Source organism: Terrapene carolina, unplaced genomic scaffold, assembly GCF_002925995.2.
Source record: "Terrapene carolina triunguis isolate 2854851 unplaced genomic scaffold, T_m_triunguis-2.0 Scaffold212, whole genome shotgun sequence".
Lineage (NCBI taxonomy): Eukaryota > Metazoa > Chordata > Testudines > Emydidae > Terrapene > Terrapene triunguis.
This window is the reverse complement of record NW_020664563.1, coordinates 9,679,000-9,695,725: the sequence shown is the minus strand read 5'-3', so window position 1 is coordinate 9,695,725 and position 16,726 is coordinate 9,679,000. Positions and strand designations below refer to the sequence as shown.

Sequence of the window (16,726 nt, the reverse complement as noted above, 5' to 3'; positions counted from 1 at the left end):
AGTGACTAGACTAGACTAGTAGTAATTTGGGCTCTTAATCTGCTTGGCGAAGAGTAAACTTCGAAATGGGTTTTCCTTCAGTTTGTAAGTCAATGTTGTACTCCAGAAGCAGAATTTATATAAGGGAAACTAACCCTTTATATTCATCCCTGCATATTTATTCCATCTCCTCAGTAAAAACTTCCTGGGTTCTACTGATGTCTTTGTCACCAATTTACTCTGCAGCTTAGGCCATGTCAGGTGAATGCACTGCCTCAGTTTCCCCAGTTGTAAAATCAGGTTAGTACTTAGTTACCTAACGGGGACTTCTTGAGACTTAATTAGTATTTGTACCATGTCTTTGGATCCTCTGGTGAAATGTGCAATATAAATTCAAAATATTATATTTTACTGATTGCCTTGTTAATTAAATCCGCACATATAAGTGATTTATTGGCATTATAGAATTGAGAATTAATAATTTAAAATATTAATGTCAGGGTTGTTAGGTCAGTTTTTAAACCTGTATCATTCACCTAATTAGAGGATGAAACTCAGCACTGGCAGAGTAGGAGAAGTAGGCGATTAAGAAGCAAGCCTTTAGCTGGTCAGTGTCTGTGTGCAGGAGACTCTGCTTTAATATTTGGACCAACCTTTTGTGCCTGGTCCAAGGGAGCCTCAAGCAGTGTCAAGACAGTGAATTGGGCTCCATAAAGCAAGTGGGAAAGAGTTTTGTGTAATTCAAGAACGACCCCTACTAGACCCACTTAAAAACGATTTATCACTCTTCAGTGGGAGCATGCTTCAGTTGTCTTCAGGCAGAGTTTTGTAGGTGATACACAATATCCATTTTTGTGTGGTCAAGAGAAAACAGGAAAGAGAGAGAAAATATATGGGAGCGTACACAAGTATCTGGGCCCATGTACACTATCCAAGGTTAGCATGGTTCAGGGGCATGATTTGGTCCCCTCTGATACAAGACCAGGACCATGTTTTAACCAGCTTGGGCTGCAACTGTGTTGTTAGCAGCTCTGCTGTAATAGCTTTGATTGTAGTGCACACTGACCCTTCAATTTCAGATTTTGTTTGGTTCACTGTGGGCCTTTAGTCTCCTGCTTTCTCTTTCCGGTTTGTGATGAGTGATTGCCTGTCATAGATCTTGCAGGGCAATTTCTGTACAAAAATCGGAAGTTCCCTACCTTGTTGGGTTTCTTTTCTTCCCCTACCCAAATGCCAGGATACTGGGGTGCTTTTAGGATTACATCTCATAGGCCTGGTCTACACTAGAAAATCAGGTCAGTTTAACTAAGTCAGTCAGGGTGTGAAAAGTCCATAATTCTGAGCGGCATAGTTAAGCCGATCTAAATCCCCATGTAGATAGAACTAGGGTGACAGAAGAATTCTTCATCGACCTAGCTACTGCCTCTCGGGGAGGTGGATTGCCTACGCAGACAGGAGAATCCCTCCTGTCGCCATAGCACAGCTGTGCCACTCTAGCATTTTAAATGTATATAAGCCCTTAGGCTATGTCTGCCATTGCCACTGTGATTCCCAGCTCTCTCAGACATACTCATGCTAGTTCTCTTCAAGCTGGTGTGCTTAAAAACAGTATTGGAGCCTCAGTATGCGAGAAGCAGGAATGGGTTAACTGCACCAAGTACTTACCCACAGGTTCCAGGGAGGTTTGTACTTGGCCTGGCTATCCCTTGCCATTGCTCACCGCTGTCCATGCTATCATGGCTATGCTACTATCTTTAGCGAGCTAGCACGAGTATGTCTCTGCAAGCTGGGGATCACAGCCCTAGCTCTGAGTGTAGACGTACCCTCAGTCTATTGTGCACTGTTGTTTTTTAACAGAATTATTGCCACTATGGTTCTAAATGTTAGTTTTTTCAGGACCTGGGAGCATCTTATAGAGCGGTGCAATGTGTGTATTTGATCTTTAGTTCCTTCTTGTGGAGTGAGCATTTGGGGGAGGAGCCCGGGGAATAAGAACAAGAATAGCAGTGGTAATGAACAGTGCCTGGGGCCCTCCACAAACACACACGACAGCCTGGCCTGTGTCCTGAAGAACTGTCTCTAGTTTAAGACAAGATGTGAGAAGAGAAAGTAACAAACAGTAGGAGAGGAGGAAGGGGGGAGAGAACAAATACAACAGTGATAATGGCTGGTTCCTCCTGGGCCTCTGCAGTCCTCAGACTAGCTGGTGCGTAACTTGGTTTGGAATCACCAAATAGGTGTTTGGGGCTTTCAAATATAAATAGATGGGCAAAGGCAATCCACACTAGGCCTTTACCTAGCCATTTCTTGTGGTATTGCAATAGTGATGCTAACTTGTTGCATGTTTGTACGTAGCATTGCAGGCTTATTACCTGCTGTATTTGTATAAAGCCGAGATTTCATTAAGGGCCTCAAACTTACTCCTTATGGAGAGTGTCTGAAGTGTAAGTCTGTCCCAGGAGAAATGGCTGTGTGGGGACAGGGGGGCTTTGGAGACCTTGTTGTGGATAGGAGATGGGCAGTGAAGCTCAGCATTCCCTCGTATGGGGAGGGGGAATTTTCATAATGCTGATACTGACATACATTGGTTTTAATGTCTGTCTCTGCCTGCCTGTTGGGAACTGTGCACCAGCCATTGGGCCTCTGTAGTTTGTGGTGTTTGTAGCATAATTTGTCACTGACAAATTATTCCAGACTGAATTCCAAGTAAATTCCAGGTAGGTGCTTATTTGTATACATTTTTGTGTCAGAATGACTGAAATACAGAGAGAATTGCACCTGCTGCATAAGTTTCAGAGAAAATCCCCAAATCCCACCCTCATTTTTTACAGCCCCCTCCCCCTCTTATTTGTGGGCCTTAATTTTTTCTGTCTAGGGTTCACAGGACCTCGCAAAATGGGATAAATCAATAGCAACCTGTGGGCAGCTCCCTACACACATGCAGTCAGACACGCTTTTTTGTTCCAGCCAGGTCCTGAATTGCCCTCTTGGTCTTGCTTTTCTGAAAAGCACATGCTGAAAGGAAAGGTCATGCTAAGAAAAAATGATTTCACACTTGGCTGGCAAATGGCTTTCTTCTTATGCGAGTGTCTCTCATTGGAGCGAGTGTTTGACTACTTTCCGCTGTGCCCCCATATGCTGTGAGTGAAGGCATAAATTTGTGTATGTATGATAGTAAATGAGCTTCCAGTTATACGGTAGGATATTGTGCTGACTTCAGCCTAAATAAAAGCAGAAAAAAATGCATTAACTGTGAAATCCAAAAAAGAGAGGCACTAATAAAGGGTGCCTTCAGTATAGAGGCTTTATTAAAGCGGGGATAGATGTTCCTTATGTCAAGGGATCCACATGTGGCTCAGATGGAAAATGCAGGGCAAAAAAATGCCAGAAAACATTTTTGGTTTTGAGGGATTTATTTTATCTAAAGGAAAGTCTGAATAAGAGAGAGAGGCTAAAGGCGTTGGTCTGCATTAAAATGATGTGGAGGGATTTAACAGGCTGGGAAGTGAATTTCTGCTTAGTCCACATCTCGTCTTCTATAGAAGCTGCAGGTTGTGCCTGTGTTAAGATGATGAAAGCACTAATTTGAAAGCTTGCTCCTGATGTAGGATCCTGTAGAGAGTCTGTGAACTCCTGTGTAACAAGAAAACACACATACATGTTTGTACCAGACATGACAAAAATTGGACAACTCTCTATTTTTATGCGCGCGCGCGCACACGCAGAAAAATTGTCTCTCGCGGTGTGAATAATTTCATTGTTACAAAATACACAGTTATCAGGTAGCAAGAAGAAACTTAATATAAAACATGGAATTTTTTTTTAAACAGCTGAAGCTGGAAAGAGACACCTGGGTGCATTCTTGCATTTGCTGGGCTGTTGCACATTTCTTTCCAAATAATCCTAATTTGATCTTTTTTTGTGTTGAAGAGACTTGATCTTCACATGTGAAAAGGAAAATTGTCAGAATGATGTATAGAATTCATGTTAGCAGTGTTGGTCCCAGGAATTTCAAGAGACAGCATGGGTGAGGTAATATCTTTTCTTCAAGTGTTTGCACATGTCCATTCCACTGTGGGTATGCGTGCACTCCATGCACAGTTGTCAGGGAACTTCTTTCTCTCAACAGTACCTATTGGGCTGGCCTGTGTGCCCTCTGCCGTTACATGAGGCATCGTGTAGGTATACGAGCGTGGTGCTGCCCCCGATGTCCCTCAGTTCCTTCTTACCACCGGTGACTTTTGTTGGAGCAATTTCAGACTTCTTGTGCCTAGTTCTTCCCTCGCTCCTTTATATATATTCCCTGTTACTATTGGAAATGAGTTAGCTAGTTAACGTTAGTTGAGTTAGATTTTAGTGCTGGGTTTTAGTTTTTAGGTCTTTTTGATTAAAATTAATCTTTTGGTATCAGAACGATGCCTCACTCTCTGGGGTTTAATTCCTGCCGGTCTTGCAACAAGCCTGTGCTGGTCAATGACCCGCATCCATCTTGCCTGAAATGTTTGGGAGAATCCCATAGCAGTGACAAATGTCACATTTGTAAAGGTTTTAAGCCCCACTCAAAGATAGAGCGGCCAGGCTCAAGTGTCTGCTTATGGGGGTAACACTTTGCCCTGTATCAGAGCTGGTGCATGTGGAGAGTGCCACAAATACCTTGGCCTCAATACAGAGCGTCGCACCCGAGATATGTGAGGCTCCTTGATCCCTTTCGCCGGCACTGAAGAAAAGACACAGGCCCTCCTCAATTCTTTGGTACCAAAACCTGCTAGAAGATGTTCGGGGGAGAAGCTCCCCCTAGAGCACTCAGTGGCTAAGAAAAAGGGATCACTGCCTCCAGAACCTGTGCCAGGTCTGTCAGAGCCATCCCCTGAAAGATCCTTGTGTTCTGTTTCAGACACCTTTTAACTATTCCCTAAAACGCCACACAGCATGTTTCCGCTGACAGCTACAGACTCTGCATCATCACAAAGAAATTCTGCCTCTAAAAGATAAACAGAAGTGCTACACACAAGACATTAGTCCTTCCCATAGCCAATAAGTTATTTCAGTAGTTCACATGTTAGCAGTCTGGGTAGGGATCTGATTTGCAGGTCTAGGGTTCAGACGTGCTGATGACCCATATTGGAGCCTCATATTGTTTCATGTGACAGAATTCCTCTTTTCCAGATTCCTTTTTTAAAAACTGGTTTATTCATACAATGAGAAAATATTCTTTTAAATCAGGTTTTATACTGAGAAACCATCATGACCTGGTGTGCAGCAAAGGTGTTCCATCATTTGACCATTTTTTCACACATTTCGATGGCTTGACTCTCACATTGGAAGGCTTGAAGGTTGAGAGATATAACAGGTGATAGCAAAGGCTTTAGTGAAATGGGGGCAATCTTTCATGAAAACCGCCTGTGGCTTCAATCTCATGGGGGGAGAGAATGGCAAATGGCAGCCATCTTTACTAGGAACATGAATATATGTTCCAAATTAGCTGGCAATGAATGTTAACTATTTGGAAAGTGTAATGATAAACTATCCCTTTCTTAGTAAAATAGGTCTGGGAGGGGGAAAAGGGTCAGGCTCCAGAGAATATTTTCATGATGGTCCCATTTGAAATTAATCTAAATAATAAGTTTAGTTGAAAATTCCCAAAATATTCAAACATTACCCTCAGAGTGTACTGTAAATTTGGGGGAAATATGTTATCCTAAAAAAGAGGGTGAATCCTTTTAAATGTGAAAAGTAACTGGACCTAACATTAGCGAGCACACCAAATGAAAAGGTGATCCCTGCTCCAAATGGCTACAATTGAATTAATCTTTTCAGTAAACTGTAGCTTCAGCACATCAAACTATTACTGCAGTTCATTGCAGTGTGTAGCACCATCACAATTGGTAACATTAAGGGCATGACCGAAATGAAAATCAAATATCTTGATATTTCCTTTGCCAAACTTTGCTTCCTGTTGTTTCTGCAATCAGGGCCATGTGTGTAACATAATGTAGCAATTTTACCTTCAGTGGAAAATGTAGCTAGATCAGCTTCCAGTCTGTTAGTCTGACAAAACCAAACTTTAAAAGGTTAACTGCCCTTATGAAATGCCCTTGCATTATTTATGCATTTTCTCTTGGACTTGCTAGTTTACATGGCTGGAGAGCTTTGTTTGTTTAGACACTCAGTACAATTCTTTCAGTTCAAGTACTTTTTTTGTTCTCAATAAGACTACATTTCATGTGGTGTTTTTTGGGTTTTTTTTAGCTATCACATTCAGAGATAATCTGTGTAATTGGTACATAAAAAATACCCTAATTTAGTATCTCATTTCAAACAGAGTAATTGAGAATGTGCTTAGAAATCAGCATCCTGGCTTTCCTATTCCTCAGACAACTTGCAACTATTTCTTCAGGCATATTTGCACCAGGCTGTGATATTTTGCATTTGAGTTTTGTAGACAAGGAAGAGGTGTCCTCACAGACAGGGTTATATTAAGAAAAAGAAATGATCTGCATGGTGTATGTGTTAATCCTTTTTATTTTGAGCTCTTCAGGATAGGATCACGTTTTTATATCGGGGGAAAACATGTAAAGCACACGTTCAGTCTCAGGAGAGCACCTTTGGCAGGGTGAATACTAATGTTCTGGGCATTTAAAATAGCTACAGCTTGAATTTTTTATTGATCTCTAACGGGGGGGGAGTTAAATTGCAGAGCTTTCCACTTCCAAGCCTGGCATTTTACAGGGTTTTGTATCCCCCAACTCCTACTAGGAAGAATACATGTTTCTCAGAAAGAACTATGGCAGGAAGATGCTTTGGTGCATTGGCTTAGGTTTTAATCTATGGCCTCTGAAATTTTGGTTTGGGGGACAAAGGAAATGGAAAAACAGGAAAGGGGCAGTCTTTCCTCTCCCTTTTTGCTTTCTCCCAGCCCCCAAAAAATAATGGGTGTTTTATGCCTGTGGATCCAGCCTGAAGGGTTGAGATCCCTGTATTGGAGCTGCCAGGACAGGGATCTCAACCCTTCAGGGACCAGCATTTGGCAGAGCTGTACTAGGGAAGCTTAGACAGCCATTGCCTGTGCCATGCTTGATTCTCATCAGTGCCCATCTAGTCTTCATTTTTAGAAATGCTACAACTCACCCAAAGTGCCTGAGGTTGTGGGGACGGAAGGGGGGGAGAGACTCAGTACTCGATGATTATATAGTTGGGTATGAGTGGTTGAGTGGAGCTTTCAGTTGCTGTCTGAAACAGTGTTTGTCTTTGAGTACTTGTCAGTGTGGATCCTATTGTAGATATGCAGGTGCCCAAGATCAGCCTTTTGAATAGCAGCATCTGTTAGGGCTGCACATACACGCTTGTGCTGCCTCATATTCTCATAGGAATACATAAAGGACAGGACAGTTGTGACTCTCCCTCAGTTCCCCTTTACCACCTTCGGCAATGAGACAGACGCTGGTGTGTGTTTGACCTTCTAGTTATTAGCTTTGACTAAATTTCTTCAGACTGCTCAAAACTTCCAGCACACTTCTAATTCTCTGAGCAATGACAGCTGTGAATGCTATAATCCCATATAAACTGAATATTTATGGTCAGACTCCCCTGAAAGCTTCAATAGAGATCCCCCACCCCTACGCACCATACAGGGCTTCTCGACATGGCAGATCCAAAATCCGCAATCTTCAAGCCCTGACCGTCCTGCGATGGACTTCCATTGAAAGGTGGACACAGCAATTGCCTCTGCAGTTTAAGAGAGTCCCATCATCCTTTCATTCGCCGCAAGAATGTATAAGTCACAAGACATGTGGTTGCTCCCAGAGATGAAACTTCAACCTATGAAAGTCTCTTCAGGTCCTGAGGAGATGAACTCCAGAGTCCTGGTAGCAGACAAGCTAGCTTCCTCTAGCACCATGTCTAGCAGACAAGTGATATCAAAGACCAATGCAGAGAAGATGGTGCTAAGTAAAGACACCTGAGGATTTAGGTGATCTGTCCTTGTGAGAAGACATGGAGCTCTGCCTGGAGTCTCTCTGTTTGGAGCAGCCCCTCTGCGTGCCAGACCTCAGTACCATAGGTCAGCGGTTCTCAACTGGGGGTCCACAGTGCCCTGGGGGGGGGCCACAAGCCCTTTCAGGGGGACCCATAGGGCCTCATGGCTGCAGCCCCAGCGCCCCCTGCGGGGCTAAAGCTGGGAGCTGCAGGGCCAGAGCCCTGGTGCTCCCGATGGGGCAGAACCCTGAGCCCATGAACAGACATGGGGGGCATTGCCCCACCAAACTGCAGTGCCTTACCCAGAGCAGGGCAGTCCTGGGGGCAGCTCCACACACACCCCACCACCTCCTTCTCCTTCTCCTCCTCCTCCCTGAGGCCCTACCCCCTGGCCAGGTTGGAGACGGGAAGCTGGAGCCAGGCAATGCAGAGAGTTACTGCTCTGGCTGGTGCCATGCAGGGGGCAGGCACAGCATTCCCCTGTCATCTGCCGGTGCCCCGGGTTGTGGCTGCTCCTCAGCTCCCAGCCCCCTTTGACTGCTCACACATCCAGTAAGGGGTGCCTGGGCGGGGGGACCTGGTTCCGGGATGGCAGAGCCCTCGGGGAGAAGCAACTGTAGGGGGACCCAGCACACAGCCCCTAGCTTACTCCCTCCCTGCACCCTGAGTAACCCCTGTGCCTGCACACAGTCCCTGGCCAGCCCCTCTCTGCACCCTGAGCTAACCCCTGTCCGCACACAGCCCCAGCCAACCCCCCTCCCTCCCCCCCGCCCGCTCTTTCGTATAATTTTTGGTTGCACCCCCCCAGACAGGCTGGGTGGCCTGCTGTGGTGAGTAGGGGTGGAGTGGTCGCTCCCTCTGCAGTCCCCACTGTGCAGAACTGACCTGAGCCCCACCAGGCCCTGCCCAGCCCCCCCTGGAAAATAGAAGTCAAATTACACCTATGCCCAAGGGCCCTCTCTTTCTCTTCCCCCCCCCTCCCCCAGGCCCTGCAGTCTTTATAGCATGTTGGGGGGGGGGGGGCTCAGAAATGCAAAGGTTTACAATCCCTACTGTAGGTGTCAGTGTAGTGTTCAGTGCCAAGCTGTCTGTGGCACCAGTGGGTTGGCTTCAGTGAGTTGGACCATATATTGTTCTCCTGAAACTTACTGAGCTTCTCCAGTCAGTACAGCAGGGGTGGGCAAACTATGGGCCAGGGGCCGCATCCGGCCCTCCAGACATTTTTATCCGGTCCTTGAGCTCCCGCCGGGGAGTGAAGTCGGGGGCTTGCCCCGCTCCATGCAACTCCTGGAAGCAGAGGCATGTCCCCCCTCCGTTTCCTACGCATGGGGCAGCCAGGGGGCGCCACACACTGCCCCTATCCCAAACGACGGCAGCACTCACTGTCTGGCCGCGCCTCCACGTAGGAGCTGGAGGGGGAACATGCTGCTGGTTCTGCGAGCCGCTTTAAGATAAGCGCCTCCCGGAGCCTGCACCCCTGCCCCCCTCCGGCGCCCAACCCCCTGCCCCAGCCCCCCAAACTCCTCTGCAGCTCCAACCTCCTCCTGCACTCCAACCCCCAATTTTGTGAGCATTCATGACCCGTCATACAATTTCCATACCCAGATATGGTCCTTGGGACAAAAAGTTTGCCCACCCCTGCAGTACAATATTGGGTCATTCATTTTGCTACCTTTCCCTTAAATCCATCTTTCTGGCTGCAGTAACCTCTGCATCGAAAGTCAGAGAGTTCCTGGTCCTTATGACCAGACCTCCTTATGCGTCCTTTCAGCGACAAGGTATTTGAGATTACACCCTAGCTTTATCTCTAAGGTGATCTTGGAGTTTCACCTAAATCGGTCAGTTACCCTATCAGTCTTCCTCCTGAAGCAACACTTGACTCCAGGAAAGAAGAAGGTACATACCTAGGACATTTCCAGAGCCTTTCTCTGTTACCTTGACAGAACCAAACCGTTCAGACTGTCTCCTCCTCTCTTTGTGGCTATTTGGGGCTCATCAAAAGGCCAGGCCATCTCATCACAGGGAATCTCTAAGTGGATCATGCAGGGCCTTTTCCCTCCAAATGCCAAGACACACTTCACTAGGGCACATGCAGTTTCTTTGGCCTACTTCAGAGACACAGCAGTAGGGAGCAGCCCACTGACTTTTGTCAAACATAATGCCTTTGCATGGCAGCCAGTCTGATGCCAAGTTCAGAAGAGCTGGTACTTCAATTTTTGACTACTGCTGCTGACATTCCTCATTCCTGCCATCCAGAGAGGATACCGCTTGCCAGCCACCTAGACTGGAAGAAAGATTCCTTATCCTACAGTAACTGGTTCTCTGAGATGTTGTAGTCGTTGTGGATCCCATGACCTGCCTTCCATCCTTGATGTTCAGAGTCCACAGTAAATGCCTTTGATTTGGGAGGGAACTCAGGGGTGGGGTGGGGGTCACTGCCTCCCTGGCCTTTATGTCCTTGTGCAGGAGCTTGTGGTGGCACTGGGTGCATGTGAGGCCTCAATGGACACTGCTGTTCTGTTGCGTGTGTGAAGTGCATGCACCTCTAAAGTGGGATCCAACACCTCAAAGAATTACAGTTACTGTAGGGTAAGCAACAGTTCTTTATACAATTGTCTGGCAGAGTAGAGGTTCCTGCCCTCATAGTAAGTTGTTGTAATGCCTTTTGATGGCATCTAATATATGCTGATAAAGGCCACGGTATGTTCTGGGCATAAATCAAAGAACCTTAAAATCGAGTTTATGGCTCCTGTTAAGCAGTAAAATCAACCCTAGAGATGGTGCAAACTGGGCAACTTTTTATGTATACACAGGCAAAAAGATTGATTAAACACGTGCATCTGTCACCAGCTGTAAATCTACAGATCACATGCTATGTGAATAATTTTTATTTCACAGCCTGCTTAGGTTTTTAATGCATTGAGCATAATGGCTGTTTTATAGGCAATACAAAGGGGAAGAGAATTGCTCCTCCAGGGGATAAAAAAGTTACTTAGATTGTGCCCCCGTAGAAGCAACCACAGTGCTAGAGTGCTTTGACAAGCAAGTGGCCATTTGTTCAGTGACAGACTTGGTGCTAATTTCCCCTGTGTCTGCTCCTGTTTGTGTGCTGGGGATGAAAGCAGCAGAGCAGTGATTATCTCAGACCCAGAGAGAGGTTCTGCTGGAAAAACGGCAGGTTCCCAGGAAAGAATGAATTACCCTCTGGCATTTTGTTTTATTTATCTGGTAAAGCAACCCATTGAGCCAGAGCTCATTGGCAGTGGTGCCCTGACAGACTGCAGCAGCGATGCTGAATTACCAGTCATTCACAATGCAAACAAGAATCGTTCACAACCAACAATCTTGCACTTATCAGCTCCAGCCCTCTGTACTAGACATTTGATATCTGTTTATGCTCCTCCCTTGTCTCAAAAATTAGTCAGATATCTCAAAGTAATCTAGTTGTCAGGCATTTGAGTCCCAGCGTTGTTTGTTTCTGTACATGTTTATCAAAGATTTTCCTTAATGACATAAGTGTTCTTGTGATTTGGCATAATGTTCTGATGCTTTACATTGAGAAGTTGTGGCATTCTCAGACAGTGCCAATATCAAGACCATCCTCTTATCCAGTGTAAGAATTGAAATGGGGACTTTATGGTTCTTTTTAGGGCATATTTTCTATACAAGTGCTTTGGCTTAGAGGGTCACATGTGAGATGCTATCAAAGTTCTTGCTAAGCCTGTAATGGACGCTATCCAGGGATGATCAAATCCATTTGTAATGCAGTAGTCCAGTGGTTTACCAAAAGGCAACTATTGTTAGGTAACCAGCTTTTTATGTTGAATAATATACCAGTTTTCTCTCCCTTTGTTTCAAAGCTGGTGGTCCTGCAGACTTCAGAACCTCACGATGAGGCAGTTTGTAGCCTAATCTTGCTAGGTGCTGAGCTAACAATGTGTTCACCTCTGATGCTATAAAGTGCCAGCATCTACCAATTTTTACACACAGCTGGTTTAGGCTAGCCGTTTTCCTCGAACTCTCACACAGAATGCAAGTGTGTAATGCGCCTTTGAAGTGGGGATATTCTGTTCACTGAGATTATTAAAAATGTATGCGTGAAGTGATGGGATAATTAAGCCAAATTCATCTGAGGGTGGATAGCTTTTCTGAGACAGATCTTTCCATTTATCTTGCTGCTTCTAATATCAGCTGCTTTTAGACCAAGCAGTTTGGCAGTAAACACTACAATTGCTGGTATTGCATGGCTGGAAAAGAAGGGATGTGGGAAACCATTCTGAGAAGTGTGATTCTGCCTCTTTGATTTCTTTTTCAGGGTTCTTCCTCCCTCTAGTAGTTATTTCTTTTAACTTATTGATAATCTCTCTCTCCTTTTTTTCTTTCTTTTTGGATATTTCCCCCTACCTTGTTTTCCACCAAAGCATCTGAAGTGGGTGGACTTGCCTGCCGTCTCCTACACACTCCCACTCCCATCCAGAGCCTGCAATTTGGGAACTTTATTTTCCTGGGGATCTACCAGGCTGGTGAAGCAGGCCATATAAATAGACAACCGAGGTGTACCTAGTTTGACTCTCCATATCAGTGGTTCTCAGCCTGTGGACCACTTACGGCCCAATCAGCACACAGCTGCAATATATAGATATATTGTGTGGATGCGGTTCACGGAACACATAGTGAGCTGCATATGCGGCCCACAGTGGTAAATAGGTTGAGAACCACTGCTCTATACATACCTAAGAGAGGTACCTACATCACATCTCTCTAGCATCCTTCAGGCCAGAGCCAAAGTCCTCTGATTCTCTTCCTTCTGAACTGTTGTATTTTCTGACCCTTCCAATTTGTGTGTGAGAAGCTGTTATATTCCTCTTATTTTAGTTTCTATTTCAGATTTCTTGGCTATTTAATTGAGTATGTTGCCTTAGTTGGAGGGTTTGGGGGTCATGTTAATTATTCAGTTCAGTTGGGTTTAGTTTAGGCACCAGAGACCTTTGTATACATACTGCAAGAGATGAGTGATGATTATACTACTTGTCGTCTTCAGAAGCGTATTGTGACAATTAATTTGTGTTTGTAATTTACTTTCAAGATTTAAATGTCTGTGCAAGCACTAAGGATTGTTGCTTCCTAATTCTTCAAGCTGATGTAATCTTTCAAAATAAGATTTCTGGCCACAAAAGCCCAACAGAAATGGCAAGAGTTCAATTCCTTTGAAATCAGACAAGTGTTTAATGTTTTTAAAATCAGTCTCCTACTCTATGCCCCTTCCAAACCTGCATTGCAAACTCTGATAGCTCCTCTTCTTTTTCAGGAATCCAATGTGCTCATCGCTGCTAACAGTCAGGGTACAATTAAGGTAAGTGATTTCCTGCATCTCCATTTTTAAACACTTGAATCCATTCTTAGGGAGCAAGGTCATAACAACTCTACCAGGAGAAGCAGTTAGAAGAGGTCATCCCAACTGTGGGTGTTTGTAGCTTAAGCGATGCATTTGCCTTTGGCACAAGCTGGAGAGGAGAATAAAACGAACTGAAGGCAGAGAAGCCAAGTTAGGAGGCAGGTGTGGAAAACATGATGGCAACTGTCCAGCAGCCACTGTGCCGTTGCCAGTGCTCGGGGCTCTCTGCAGCATGAGAAAGAAACCGACATGGAGCGGGAAAGCTTGAAACATTTTGCAGTATGTTACCCTTGAGATTAGCCATGTAATGCTGTTCTGTTTTCACATATGGTGTGTGTTCCTGTACTAACAAATAGGCTCCATGTTTCATTTGCCACAAAAGCCATTAGAGTTTTGTCATCAATCCAAAAGTGACTGTGGCTTTACTTTTGAAGTGCAAGACTTTAATTTAATGCTGTGCCGCTCACACACACGCACCTGCATATGCATTCATGTTTGCATGCTAATCTCTGTGGCTATGAGCCACAAATTGAGGAGGCTTTATCTTAACTCCTTGGTGTTAGCCCAGCGGTTCTCAAGCTGTGGATTGCGACGCCATTTTAATAGGGTTGCCAGGGCCAGCATTAGACTTGCTGGGACCGAGAGCTGAAGCCCAAGCTCCACCACCACGCAGGGCTCAGGCTGCGGTCCCCTCATCCCCCACCTGAGGCGGCAGACTCAGGCTCCACCCCACTCCCAGGGTCATGTGGTAATTTTGTTGTCAGAAGGGCGTTGTGGTGCAATGAAGTTTGAAACCCCTGCAGTCCTCTGGCTACTACCACAGAGTTAGGGTGCCGTAATGAATCATGCTGAAATCCAAACTCTCAGCAATAAGAATTGATGTTCCAAACAAGCACATGCTCCACTCACCTTATTTTCATTCCTAGTGCAGGAATCTGTGCCTACAGACAACAGCTTGTAAAACTTGACTGGCTGCCTCTTGCATGAAGAGGCTAGTGTTCAACAATCCTTAAGCTCGCTCAGAGATCTCCTTCCCTTTCCCACAGGGACTGTGTGTGGCATGACTGTTAATTAGAACTGCAAACTTACCTTTTCAATTTGAATTTGAAGTCAGATTTCTTAAAATGTCAAAATTTGAGCTCAGTCTCCAGCAAGATAGTAAACAGGACACTAGGTTGATAGCTGTGATTTGGTCTCCTGTCTTCAGGACCTCTCTCTTCACAAGCACTCTGTAAATGAATCTGTCCCTGGAACTTTATCACCAAATGGTGATGCTGACACTCTTTGCTTGTCGACCTTGTTGTTCCATGAACCTCAGAACTTGCACACTTTCCACTTTCTGATTGTCAGAACTACACATCATAGGGCATGCCACACAGACTGGCCCCAGAGCGTGATCGGCAACGTTGGCCTCCATTGTGACGTAATCCCCTTAGCCCTAGAGGCTTGGTGCCTAAATGGCTTTGTAGTCAAGCTCTAGCCTTTTTCTTGTAATTGTTGATTAGTGTTTCACAATCCATTTTCAAACTTACCCAGAGGTTTCCACCCCTCGAGAGACCTGGTTTCTTTTCCCTTCTGTGCAACCAAGTCACTGTGACCTTCAGTGACCACTCTAGTTCTCTGGCAAAACCTGACTGGACTTAATAGTCCTGATATTTTTATGTTAAAAACAAAAAACGGGGGAACAGAATAGGGAAAATTTCACCTCTCAGTTCATTCTTATTAATCAGAAAGAAGGCCCCCACCCCAAAAGGCCACAGTGATGTGTGTGGTTGTTGTTGTTTTTTTTCTTTGCAGGGCATTTTTAACTGTTCGAGTATTCTGCATTAGCTTCCTGGTACCCCTGCTACAGTAGTATGTTGCACCTGCTGCCTTTTGCTCCTTGGCGATTCATTTAGTATGGTTGCAATTTGTTGTCCATTACTTCAGTCACTTCCCTGTTAGTGAAATTGGTGACACGCACGGAGGCTTATGATATCCTTAAATGAATCGAGTAGCAGGGAAAAATTGGTTGTAAAGAGGAGATTTTGCACATACACCTAGCTTGTTAATTAATGAAGATGTGAAGAGGAAATGTGTAAACAGTGACAGATATTAGAATTCTGGTGTTGCCTTTTTTAAGTGGTGGTCAGTGGGATGGGACCAGGTTTAGGAAGAATTAATAGGAACTCCATTGGTTGCTCAGCAGATGAGTACCCAAGCAGCTCTGAAGAGTGTGCAAATTGTATCCTGCTGGGGGAAGTCCTGCCTTCCAGGGCCCCAGATCATAGTGCTGTCAGAGCTTGGAAGAGTTAGTTCATGCACCTCTGAACAGAAGGGTCTGCTGTCTTCATCAGTGCACCAGGAAGATGCCAGATTGAAAGTGCTCATTAGGAGCAAAGAAGATAAGAGGTGATTGGACAGTCTTGCATCATGTCGTGATATATCAAAACATAATGCATGCCTTTCGTTTTTTAAAATGGCTTACAAGGCCATGCAAGACACTACTGTATGCTGGTGAACAGAGAGTAAGGGAGGCAGAGAAAGGGTCAGCTCACCTCCTAGTGATGTAGGAGATAATGAACACAGTAAACCCCTGTTCTAATCGCTTGTTTGCTCCCATTTTTTAACCAGGTACTGGAGCTGGTATGAAGTGTTTTCTCTCAAGGCGTGAGGTACTTGATCCTGCTGACATGCTACAGCTTTCATTTGGGATCCTCAGTGGGGCAAGAAACTGAAACCACCTTGATATTCCTCTCCACAGCCATCATGTTTGGTTTTTTTTTTTTTTCCCATTTACGGACTCTATAGGACCTTTTGAAACACAGGGAACACCAGTGAACTGTCTGCCATCAAGGTTAACTCCACGGACTTTGCTGCTGCTTGTATGGTTGTCTAATTTTTATGATAGGGAAACAAATTCTTTTAAATAAAAACAAATAACAGAAAGGAATAATAAAGATGATTGAGCCACAAGGTGAAGCTGGAAGATTCTCTCTTGTTGCATATGGGAACAGATTTACTTGGGAAGGGAGCTAACAGGACCACAGAAGGGCTGTACTATGGAATCACACACTTCTGGGTTACCTTACCTGGGCTTTTCCTCCATCCCCTCAAGGGAAAAAAAAAATATCTCTGGGCCTTACCTGGACATCGAAGCAGTTTGCTTTGAGAGCATAAGATGTATGTGGTTTAGTTGTGTTTTGGTTTTTTAGATGCATTCAGTGTTCATGAAAATTGCCGGGTTGACAGTTCTGGAGACTGAAGTCCTCCAGATACAACAGGAAAGTGGCAGCTTCCCCCTCCCCCTGCCAGTATGCCTCAACCCTGACCTGGAGGGACTGCTTGTAAGGATGGGGTCATTCTGTCTCCGTGCCCACAAAATCCTTAGCGCCTCTG

At 45.0% G+C, this 16,726-nt stretch overlaps 1 protein-coding gene across 2 annotated transcripts in view; it reads left to right on the top strand.

Annotated features, from left to right (window-relative positions):
* The window catches only part of LOC113407556 (E3 ubiquitin-protein ligase COP1), a 204,436-nt gene extending 188,427 nt beyond the window's left edge, over window positions 1-16,009 (top strand). For both annotated transcript variants that reach the window (XM_026656196.2, XM_026656197.2), the window contains exons 19-20: window positions 13,262-13,306; window positions 15,962-16,009. In XM_026656196.2, coding sequence (XP_026511981.1) covers window positions 13,262-13,306; window positions 15,962-15,979 — 63 coding nt within the window. In that variant the 3' untranslated portion in view covers window positions 15,980-16,009. The remainder of the gene's footprint in view (window positions 1-13,261; window positions 13,307-15,961) is intronic.
* Window positions 16,010-16,726: the final 717 nt, after the last annotated feature.